This window comes from Glandiceps talaboti, chromosome 23, assembly GCF_964340395.1.
Source record: "Glandiceps talaboti chromosome 23, keGlaTala1.1, whole genome shotgun sequence".
Classification (NCBI taxonomy): domain Eukaryota; kingdom Metazoa; phylum Hemichordata; class Enteropneusta; family Spengelidae; genus Glandiceps; species Glandiceps talaboti.
Genome location: NC_135571.1, coordinates 13,198,287 through 13,211,045, shown reverse-complemented (window position 1 = coordinate 13,211,045; position 12,759 = coordinate 13,198,287). Strand labels below are relative to the sequence as shown.

The following is a 12,759-nucleotide window of genomic DNA, read 5'->3' as shown; positions in this document are numbered from 1 at the left end:
GACAAACTGTCAAAGAAGGTTTGGATGTGATGAATTCCACTCATAAAAAGAAATTTATAAATCAATAGTAGAGGAAGAAAACAATTATTTATGGTATAGTTTGACCTGACCTCTTTTGTAAAACCAGGACTGATTAAAAAGGTTCAATGTAGGATAAAATGCTTAATTCTTTTAGTTTGGGGTGGGGATGAGGGTGATGGGGGTGGGGGTGATGTGGGTGGGGGGTTTGAACTATTAGAATTCTCATCCAACAAAAATGATTTACTTTTAATGGAATTATTCTCTTTTGTACCCCTAAATACAAATATATCTGAGAAAATGACCACCACCACCACCACCACCACACCATTACCATCACCACCACCACCACCACCACCACCACCACCACCACCACCACCACCACCCCCACATCACTGCCACACCATTACCACCACCACCACCACCACCACCACCACCACCACCACCTCCATGCCACCACCCCCACATCACTGCCACCCCCACACCATTACCACCACCACCTCCACAGCACTGAACTCTATAGAATAGAATATAATAGAATAAAATAGAATAGAGTAGAATAGAATAAAATAGAATAGAATAGAACAGAATAGAATAGAATAGAATAGAATAGCATAGAATAGCATAGAATAGCATAGAATAGAATGTTTATTGCATCCAAAACTACATTTTTTCATTGGATTTTCTGCAATAAGTGTTAGGTGCTAAACAAACTATTAAATATATCAACTAGAGTAATAATAGTTAACAAAATAAGGTTTATTCGAAAGTGTAAAGTTTAGGTTAGATAAATGTAATGTAATATCTTAATTCCCTTTTGATAAGTGCTGATATTATGAAAGTTGTATAATATGTGTTAGCTAATGTTTAATAGTATTGTGTTGTTGACTGAGAAACATAAATTTCATTCTTTCTAATTTGTGGCCTATAGACTCTTCAAAGAATTGTGTCGTAAATTCTCTACAAATGTACACAATTTTTAACAACACTGCTCGGCAGAAATTATTATCAATTACTGTAGTCAAACTTTTCAAACAGTTATTCAATAAATCTACAGTAAGTATGTAAATGGTGAAAACACAATTTATCAAACTAAAAGTGTAGATTTACGCACTATGAGCTCATTACTATTTGACTAAAATATGATATAAAGAATATAGATTTTATGTAATATAAGCACAGACTTGCAACATTAGGCTAAACTGAAGACATCACTGCCAGCTGTTAACACATTGCTGAACAGAAGAAACAGTCATCTGCTGTAAACATATTGCCATTAGAAGAAGCTTTCTGTTGATAATCACCGACCAGACATTTTTTGAAAGGTAAGGATTTAATCCTGTTGTTTCCAAGTTGTTGCTTTTTTGTGTACCACCTGGTAGAGAGTATTACAGATGCTATTAAACGATGTACCAAGATCAGTGAGACTGATCACCGGGCACATTTCATATTGAGGTAGACACAATAAAGACAACACACAAACATCACTTACACTGACTGAGTCTGTTCTGTATTTTGTTACATTTATATTGTTTTTGTTATCCTTAACACAATACAGAGCAGATACTGTGTAAGTGATGTACACGTGTTATCTTTATGGTGTCTATCTCAACATGAAACCTTGTGATCAGGCTCACTGATCTTAATACAAAATCTCCTGTAATATGTATATTGACAGAAATTAACCTGTGTTACTGCTAGTCACTCTATGCATATGTAATATTGGTATTTGGGTAGAAATATATATATTTTTGTGATGATATCACACACAGAATTGAAGTGAAAAGTTGTACTACCAGTGGATATGTTTTTCTATACATATGTTCATTATTCTCAGTGTTGTCCTCAGCATATATATTCACAGGACCTTTATAGAGACTGGAACAAACTTTTGCACTCGCCTGATACCACGAAAGTCTGGTTATTAGTTGTTTTGCTAACACTTAACAAAATTGATAGGGTAATTCCTCTGTTATGTCATTGACTGGAGCTCTCTTAGAGACACCATAAAACTCGATAGAAAGGGTAACTATAATTTCATCAAGAAAATTCTTCTTATGATTAATTTCACAACCCAACTTCGACTAAGCTCACAACCGTAAGTCTTGATAGTTAGGCCCTGCACTGGTGCAAACTATCAAAAGATCAAAACGATGTATAAGTGTTACATCAACTGAAATACAACCATCAGCAGATAGTCAAGTCTACATAAATTGAAAAGAGTTTTCGCGGACTTTAACATGAGGTTACAGAAATTTCTTTTAAATTTACCATTAGCAGAAATTACAATGCCCAAATAACAATATTCGAATTCACATTATCAATGAGCACTCTTAATCATATGATTGGTTTTATTGAAAACAGTGACTTAAGATTTCTTGATGTTTACAGTTAATTTCCATTTTAAGCAAAACTTGTGTAACAAATATTTGTTAGATTCTAACAATAATAACAGATCATCAGCATAAAGAAAACAATTTGGAGAAAGCGATATTAATTTAACTGGTAAATCCTTGTTGGAATTAAAGATACAAGGTAAATCATTTAAATGAATATTAAATAAAGTTGGACTTAAATTACAACCTTACACATACTCACACGGCATACACACACACATGCACACATACACACATACATACATACATACATACATACATACATACAAACAAACAAACAAACAAACAAACAAACAAACAAACAAACAAACAAACAAACACATACATACATACATACATACATACATACATACATACACACATATACACATATACATACACACATATACACACATACATACATACATACATACATACATACATACAGACAGACAGACATACAGACAGACAGACAGACAGACACACAGACACACACACACACACACACACACACACACAGCTGTTTATGAACCCACTGTCGTAGAAGTGTTTTCATCAAAGACTTACAACCCCATGGTACTGAAAGTATCTTCCTTAATAGTGCAACATTGATTGATATACAAACAAAAATAGTAATGTGTCTTTTGTTTGGATTGATTTCAGAATGAACTACTTGATGTCAATTCTACTCCTTGGAGTATTTCTCAAGACAACCATTGCTGAGACAGCCTCTGCTGACACCATGACAACCACACCTGACACTGAGACAGCCACTGATACTAAGGCAGATCATCATGACTGCCTTAACATCTGCCATAGATCCTGGCCTGTCACTCATGGACCACCTGGTCAACCTGGTACACCTGGTGCACCTGGACCTTGTAAGTTTACACTGTTTTTTTTCATAAATGGGGCAGCTACATATTGTCCACATATGTATATTTATCAGCTCAGGATACTACATTGTTTACATCATTCTAACAGTTGGTGGTTTACTAATTTGCATGAACAAGTTTTGGTTCATGATTTCTCATTGAGCTAGATGGCCCGGGGTGTAGATCTAGTGATGATTCAATACCATGGGACCAGGGTAGATATAGACTATATATACACTGACAGGCAGATTGACAGACATGTAGCCAGGAGGTACATGTACATTGTAGGATGACGCAAGCAGTCAGGCTGGTTGGTTGGCAGATGGGCATGCAGACAAAGACAGAAAGACAGACTTACAGAGCTATATTGACAGACATGTACACAGAAGGAATGTTGACACACACAGGTGAATCAGGTACAGATAGACACTTATAGACATTATCAGACCAGTAGACAGAGAGACACATAAAAAGAGAGAAATGGTCTGACTACACATATTTCCAGATGTAGTTGACTCGCTCAGTCTACTGGCTTTGCTCAATTGTCCCTTTTCATAATAACTTGGACCAAATAGCTGTACAAGTATAACTGTGTGCTCAGAAAATATAAATGTTACTGTATTCTACTTCTGTGGTGTACTCTCAATGACTACATACATAAACAGCTATACACAGCAATGATGGTGTAATTTTCTGTATAATTAGTCCCCGCCGGACGAAGTCTGGAACCGGGACTTATGGGTTCCGTCTGTCCGTGCGTCCGTGTGTCTGTCCAGAGCCGTTTCTTGGAGATGCCTGGACCAATTTTTTTCAAACTTGGTACAGGGGCAACATACAATGGCATACATATGCACGTAAATATGTTTCATGATACGATCCAATATGGCCGCCTAGCAGCCATTTTGTTTGCAAATTTTCCCTGTCTAAAGCCTTAACTCAGACATGCTTGAACAGATCTCATTCAAATTTGGTTTTAGGACAGTGTTCCATGACATACATGTGCATATTCATTGTTGTCGTGATACGAATCAATATGGCCGCCTAGCAGCCATTTTGTTTTCGAATTTTCCATGTCCAAAGCCATAACTCAGACATGCTTAAACAGATCTCATTCCAAGTTGGTAGTAGACAGTGTTCTATGACATACATGTGCATATCCATTTTCATCGTGATACGATCCAATATGGCCGCCTAGCAGCCATTTAAATTTGTTTGCAAATTTTCCATGTCTAAAGCCTTAACTCGGACATGCTTGAACAGATCTCATTCAAATTTGGTATTATGACAGTGTTCCATGACATACATGTGCACATTCATTGTTGTCATGATACGATCCAATATGGCCGCCTAGCAGCCATTTTGTTTGCGAATTTTCCATGTCCAAAGCCATAACTCAGACATGCTTAAACAGATCTCATTCCAAGTTGGTAGTAGACAGTGTTCTATGACATACATGTGCATATACATTTTCATCGTGAAACGATCCAATATGGCTGCCTGGCAGCCATTTTGTTTGCGAATTTTCCATGTCCAAAGCCATAACTCAGATATGCTTGAACAGATCTCATTCAAAGTTGGTATTAGCACAGTGTTCTATGACATACATGTGCATATCCATTGTTGTTGTGATACGATCCAATATGGCTACCTGGCAGCCATTTTGTTTGCAAATTTTCAATGTCCAACGGCATAACTCAGACATGCTTGAACAGGTCCCCCCCCCCATACCCGACCCATCCTTTATTGTTGAATGTATTATTCCATCACATCATCTTGAAGAGTAGGGATGTCCCATATTGTCCAACGAGGAGATACAACATGAGTAGGCATGTTACATGCCCAACAAGGAGACACAACATATCTAAGTCTGTTTGATGTAGCTATAGGTTCACAAGTGTTGTTGTGTGATCAGAGTAGTGATTTCAAGAAAATAACAACATAAACTGCCCAATCATAGTGGGGACTATGTCATTCTCAATGACTTGTTTTATCTTGGTCTTTGTTAAAGATGATAAGCTGGAAAAAAAATTGTGTGGTTCTGATTACATTCAATTTGAAAATAGGTGGGGTGGGTAGATTTTTTATTTTATTATATTATTTTTTTTTCATATGTGAGCGTCTAGTTCAGGTTTTCCATTGTTTTCCAAATGGTCTCTGTGTTGTTTATTTCTTCCTATCAGATGTACAGCCATTACAGATTGGAAGAACAGTTTTATATTGTCTTTTTAAGTTGATGTCAGTTTCCGCATCCACTATTTCCTGGCGAGACTTTATGATTTTTGCGATTTTATTACTATTTCTCTCGAACACGTAAAAAAAAGTTTGGGGTCAGTGTGAAAAACTAGGTTGGGTGGGTTAACCGGAACCAAACAACTTCTTTTATTTGGCCTAAGTAAGCAAAATCTACCAGCATAATATTACCGTGGTTCCCAAACAAAATTATGGTAGATTGTATGGGAAACTATGCAACTTTACCCCTTTCCCTCTTTCTGTTAACGGCGTTCCCCAACCTTAGCAAAAACACTAATTATAATTAATGACAATATTTTTTTATTTGAAAATTTATTTGTTTTTCTTTCTATTTCCTCATGTCAAAGGTCAACAAGGTGCAAAAGGTCAGGATGGACGTCCTGGAGCAGTAGGACCCAAGGGTGACCAGGGTCATAACGGTGTTGGTGTCAAAGGTCAGAAAGGTGATAAAGGGAATGCTGGGATATCAGGAATGAAGGGTGGTAAAGGAGATCGTGGTATCAGTGTGAAGGGACAAAAAGGTGAACAACCCAACTTGACAAAAGTGGCATTCACAGTGAGGACAAGCAGGGGTTTAGTAGGAGGCAGTTCAGATCAAGTTATCACTTACACTAGTGGCATTGTAAATGTTAATGCTAACATTAACATGGGTACTGGAGTGTTTACTTGTCAAGTACCTGGTATTTATTATTTCTCATTTAATTGTAGAAATCGGATAGGTTATGGTTTGGTTGTTTCTCTTCAACTGAATACTTCTACAATATTAAGAGTTCGCATGTCAAAACAATCAGACATGTATCAACAACAATCCCACAGCACTATGTTACAACTAAAGCAAAATGATCAAGTCAAGCTGGTATTATACAGAGGGACAGATAATGGAATGCATGGACACCATTATTATAACATATTCAGTGGATACCTTGTATATCCTGACTAAACAAATAAGTAATATACATACAGATCACAGAGGTGAAATTATCTCACAAGAGTTGGGGAATTTTGTCTGAAACCAACAAAAGTTGAGTGAGAGACAAAAATTCCCTAACAAGTATGAGATTTTCCTTCTCAGAACACTGGTGTAGGGGATTATTTTTCTCACTTCCTCTTTATTCTGGCAAAATAAATCATGTATTAATTATATTGGTTTCCCGTGAAACAAAAACGCATAAAAAATTCCCATCGTGTATAGAGTGGGACTGATTTCATTTCATCCAAGAACAATCAACACAGTGTATTTTAATAATATAAGGTTTCAAACCTTGTCATAAACAGAGTGAAAATTTGGTGGAGGTTCAATTACTAGTATGTGCTATCTGAAAACTCAATAAAATATGAGATCTCTTCAGCAGTCTACTGTAATCTGGATGTCTTATCAGAAATGAGTGTAAATAAATATGTATGCATGTATGTATGTATGTATGTATGTATGTATGTATGTATGTACGTATGTACGTACGTACGCATGTATGTATGTATGTATGTATGTATGTATGTATGTATGCATGTATGTATGTATGTATGTATGTATGTATGTGTATGTATGTATGTATGTATGTGTGTGTATGTATGTATGTATGTATGTGTATGTGTATGTATGTATGTATGTATGTATGTATGTATGTATGTGTGTATGTATGTATGTATGTATGTATGTGTATGTGTATGTATGTATGTATGTGTGTGTGTGTATGTATGTGTGTGTGTGTTTGTGTGTATGTATGTATGTATGTATGTATGTATGTATGTATGTGTGTATGTATGTATATGTGTGTGTTATGTATGTACATGTTCATATGTGTGTGTGTGTGTGTGTGTGTGTGTGTGTCTGTGTCTGTGTCTGTGTCTTTTTGTGTTGGTTGGTCAGTATCATGTATGTAGATAAATACATGTATATATGCATGCATGCATGATGCTTGAATGCATCTGTCATAAATCACCGTCTATTCCCCTGACTATCAGACCATTGGCCTTAGACAGATCTGTACAAATTTATTGTGGGTTCCCACCGCAGAATTATACTGGAGCGCGTCCTTACTGTCGGGTTAACGTCCCACAGGGTACGAATAAACGATAACAAATTAATCTACAATTCAACACATCACTCGTACTTTATTCTCCGTCACCAATGCAGTACAGTTCACAGGTTTGTAATACCAGACCTTACATACTATGGTCTGCAGACTACAACAATTAAACACCAGACCTGACAACAGACTGGTCTGCACAACAAGACGGTTAATACTACACTTGCTGTAAAACTACGTCACGTGTGAACTTCGGTATTTCGGTATTTCGGTGACATGGCAAAGATGACCCACTTCTGTATTAAAGGTACTGAGTAGCTGTCCTGTCTGTGTCTAAATTATACTAAACAGTGATTACTATGGTTACTAAACTAGTATTAAACAAATCTTATGAGGAGGCTTGTTTCATCACACATCTTTCAAACACTTACAAGACATGATGTACATGATAGGTGTGGTGGTACATATGAATTGTACTTGGGTCATGATACTTCCACAGTTCTTTTTCCATGTATGATGTATGAGATGAGTGCATGACATACTTTTGAAATTGATATCATCTAAAACGAAGATGTCTATCACGTCCCCAGTGATGCATACATAAAAAAAAAATGCATCCCAAGTGTCAAATAGTGCGTCAAATATGCACAAATAACGCGACCTCTGCTATCAACACAGAAGATGCCACTACACTACAGGATACCTATTGATTATTCACGTTAATAAGACCCATGAAGCAATGGTGCACTGCTATGTGAAAGAGTTTCAATTTGGTGTTTATTGGCAAACGAGCAAAAATTATGTGATGTAAAATCATGAAATGACTCTCCAGGACCTAAAGTTTAAGACAATACCTTTATATCCTGGATTGACATTCCCCTTTAATGATTGGTTGATTAACAAAAGTCACATGTTTGTATATTATTACTAGTATGGAAAACTTGCACTGGCTATAACAATACTGTTATCTTAATGTTGATTGGTTGGTGAACAGTATTTCTTGAACCAATCAGACAATGTTTTAGCACATCAAGAAACATAAAGTACCAGTTGTGAAATTACTTGGCAGGGGTTTTAAATCCCACGTCTTCATTTTAACATCATATACCAGTATAAACTTAGACTCATTCCACTGACACCTCCGCTGTCTGATAATATAAATATTACATCCATATGCCGTGGCACGAGAATATCGAATGATACTCAATTTTGGGATTCGAGTCACGAATTCCCACTCATCTATCAAGGGGTCATACTTGAAGACACCCAGATGGTCTACCGAGAAGCTAGTTTGGCTGACTGATTTCCCACCAATCACATAGATCCTTTCATCAATTGTCATCATGCTGTGACCATATACACCACGTGTTCTCATTGGTGATTTGTTCTCCCAACTATTCACATCTGGTGAGTAACAAAGTAGTTTGTCATAGCAGGTGTTGCCAGCTTTTCCACCACTGGTATACAATTTACCATTGAATGTTGCACCTGCTAAGCCATAGAGTTCAGTACAATATGGACTCTGGTAGCTCCAAGAATTATCTTCCGGATCATACTTTTCCACTGATTTGGTTAAAATTCGGTTTCTTTTATTTCTCTGCACAATACCACCGACTGCATATAGTTTGTTGTCTGCAACGCCAAGGAAGAATTTACATCGTCCAGTTTTTAAGGGTTGTAGCTGTAGCCATGTATTGAACCGTGGGTCATATCTGTAAGCATGCCGACTGCACATTTCATTATTTGCATATTGCCCACCAATAACATACAAGAAGTCGGACATAACGATGACTCCAGGATTTTTAACCAAACTTGGTTTATGTGTGATTTTCTTTATACGTAGCTGTGATTGAGTAATATCGACACCTGATATTGCCGAATTGCATTTCAAGTCTAATGTTATAAGTTTCATACTTGCGTTGCAAGGTCTTTGCTGGCTTTTTGGTGTTTGTAAAATGGGTTGTTGATACACACAGCTATGGTAGGCTAATGCCTCATCCAAATACTGTGTACATATCTTACTTTGTGATGTCAGTTTTTCTTTCACAACTCCAACTTTCAAGTCTTCACGTGTAATGAGCGGCAGGCGAACAAATCCAATCAACTCATCGAGGTATTTTGTGCGTGTCTCGTCATATTTACACCATTTGATCAGCAACTTATAAAGGGTTAACTCAGACGTAATCTGTATACCATCATTTCTAAGAAATGAAACAAGTTCTTTGAATTGTAACTCCATAAACTGTGCCTCCTCTATCTCCTCAAAGAATTTGATTATAAATTCTTCAGCAGACTGTTCGAGAGTTGCCAAACTAAACAAAATGGAGATTTGATATGCACTAACACAGTTCCAAATATTTAAATTTTGTTGAAGGCATCTAGTGCAGTTGTCTATCAATGAAGGTATTTGTAAATAGCAGGCAGCATTAAGTACACAGCCCACATCGCTATCTTCTGCAAAGTTACCAGTGTAGATGTAATCTATAGCAGTTTCACACCCATCAGCAGATATTCCATGTAGTATCGCTTCTCCCTCTGTACTTCTTCCCATGTCAGATATTCCATGCAGTATCACTTCCCCCTCTGTACTCTCTATCATATTTGATGTAAGCATTACATGGAAATAATCACATACTGCTGCAAGTATACATTTATGACATTGCAAATTCTGTTTTTCAACTTTCAGGATAAAATCGGAAAGCTCTCCACTTTGTCTGTACTTATTCCATTTACGAAGGATGTCTGATTTGTACACATAACTTCCCCTTTCTTCAGAAGTAACTTTTCTCACATTGGCAGCTAGATGCTTCACCTTGTACTCTTCTGCAAACTGCAGTACTAAATCACCATCTTCAGTTGTTGGTAAGATACCTGTGCAGAGAAAATATAAGGATACACTTTATTTTGAGTTTTTCTTAAAGGGGAAAGAACGATGGGGATAATTTCATCTCAGCTGTATTTCTTATACATAGGAAATTTCCACAGAAAATATTATTTCTACCAGCCCTGCATTTCATGGCCTTTCTGAAACAGAGCTATGGAAGTATACCAAATGAAATGTGGTTTCGATGATACCTACTTTACATATATGGGATAGAAATTATGGGGAAGTGAAGAGAGTTAGAAGCGCTATACTTCTTGTACCGTTGCCAAAACAACCAATTGTATCAAGATATGTGAATTAATAACCCCAGTACATGCATACAACAGACCTCTACTAAACTAAGTGATAAGTCAGATTTTCCAATTTTCACAACTCTAATAAGAGAGGGGACACCATGCAAGTTGGTAAAACTGACATTTCTATGGCCCTCTGCATAATTAGTAATAGCTTGCACAGTGGCCGCAAAGTGGCCAGGTAGTGGTTCAATGATTAGTACGTATGCGATGGGTTTTTTTTGGGTGGTTTTACCCAGGATGCATTACGGCACAATGACTTTGCATGCATGTTCTATATACTATATGTACATTCTCCATGAGGAGGGCGCTATCTACAATATCATCGTGAGGCAGCCAGTTACAAATGAATCTACCCTGCGCGAGCTTATGGGCTTTGTCTAGTTATGATATTATGTCATTAACATACAACCACTCTCACCCAGTGTACCCTCTAAGCCACTATGACGTGCCACTGACGCACACAATTTCTAGTGATGCACCAAAATTTGGTGTTCCCCTATCTCTTACTATGTGGTGACCAGTGTGCCCTCTAAGCCACTATGACGTGCCACTGATGCACACAATTTCTAGTGACGCACCAAAATTTGGTGTTCCCCTATCTCTTACTATGAGGTGACCAGTGTGTCCTCTAAGCCAATTTGACGCACCACTGACATACACAATTTCTAGTGATGCACCAAAATTTGGTGTCCCCCATCTCTTACTATGTGGTGACTCACAAGAAATCCCAGTTTTTCTCATTTTGACTCACAACAACAAAATTTGGCTATCGTTAGAGGGCACACTGCTCTCACCTTTCTGTTCCTAACATTAAACATACCTGTGTATAAGAATTCAAGTACAATATCCATCACACTGGAGTATTTTGCTGGTAGTTCTAAGGATGTCTCTGTTCCAAGGCCAAGTATTTGTTCCTCTAGGACAGAACTGACTGCTGCTATCAAAACTGTGTGTACTCTATAGTGTTTACCCCCAACAATGAGAGTCAGATCACACAGACTTCCTGCCTTCTGTTGACTGTACAACGATTTAAAGACTTCATTACAGAACTGTGTGGTATTACTACCAGTAATTCTCTGTGGATAGGTGCTAGCCATGGTCACTACAGTTTGTTATGAACAAATGTCTGAAAGATATGTGTACAAAAATGTTTAGTCATATGCACACACAACAAATATGTTCACAAAATTGTACATCTATGGGGGGGGGGGGGGGCTACTCCCCCTATTTACTATATGTATATGTGGATTGCCCTTTGTGGTGCGTTTTCTAGTCCTTTGGTTCAAAATAGAATGTTTTTTTCGAGCTGAAGATTAATGTGGGGTCTACTCTACATTATTTTCTATTTTGGTTTAAATGTTTCATTGGCTACCAAATCACAATAGTGTCATTAATTCCCCCCAAAATGTTGCCACTTGAAAAATTACAACTTGTACAAGAGTGAAAACTACATTTTGCCATCTACCATTTCCTATAACTACTACAAAACTATTTTGGTCTAAATTTTATCTTCTGTAAAAGTCTAAAATGGGGTATTGGTTTTTGGCTAAAATAGGTCTAAAATGGGGTCTGGAGTTGGCAGTATTGGAGCTGGACACGGAACTGGTACAGCCCCCTAGCCCCTCGGAAAACGGAGTGTGTTTCAGTGGTTAATGAATCGAAACGGGTATCGTCAAGGTACTGAGTCAGGATATATGCCAGAAATATAAAGCTAAGACAACAAAATTTACCTTGGAGTGTTACGAATACATTACATACGCCACATTATGAAGTTGTACCAGTGATCAATTTCCGGCTGGTAACTCCTTACTACTTTACAAGTCTTTATGTGTGATGTTGAGTGTCGACTGTTACCAATCGCTGGAAGTTTTATACAGCGCCACCAACGACAAGTTTACACCACCTAGGTCATTGAAAAAAAATTACGACTGAGTCGGCGAAGGCTTAGAGCTCATGGCACAAGAGCTAGCTGGAGAGGCTACAGTTCTAATGTACGTAACAATTATATAAAAAGTGAAGGAAAGAAAGAAAATC

The 12,759-nt window shown here is 37.3% G+C and overlaps 2 protein-coding genes across 2 annotated transcripts in view; one reads left to right on the top strand and one right to left on the bottom strand.

Annotated features, from left to right (window-relative positions):
• Nucleotides 1-12,759, top strand: part of LOC144452767 (uncharacterized) — a 42,364-nt gene that overhangs the window by 10,074 nt on the left and 19,531 nt on the right. The window lies entirely within an intron of this gene.
• On the bottom strand, nucleotides 8,567-12,576 carry LOC144452768 (kelch-like protein 32). The gene is made up of 3 exons (XM_078143919.1): nucleotides 12,456-12,576; nucleotides 11,546-11,851; nucleotides 8,567-10,416 (listed from the first exon to the last, which is right to left on the bottom strand). The coding sequence occupies exons 2-3, from the start codon at nucleotides 11,820-11,822 to the stop codon at nucleotides 8,567-8,569; spliced, it is 2,127 nt and encodes a 708-aa protein (XP_078000045.1). The 5' UTR covers nucleotides 11,823-11,851; nucleotides 12,456-12,576.

What these genes read in the sequence shown, in the direction of transcription:
- LOC144452768 (XM_078143919.1), bottom strand. Translation starts at nt 11,822, where the DNA reads ATGGCTAGCACCTATCCACAGAGAATTACTGGTAGTAATACCACACAG. An exon ending in ACTTGAATTCTTATACACAG is followed by an intron (nt 10,417 to 11,545) that starts GTATGTTTAATG and finishes TTCTCTGCACAG; the next exon opens with GTATCTTACCAACAACTGAA.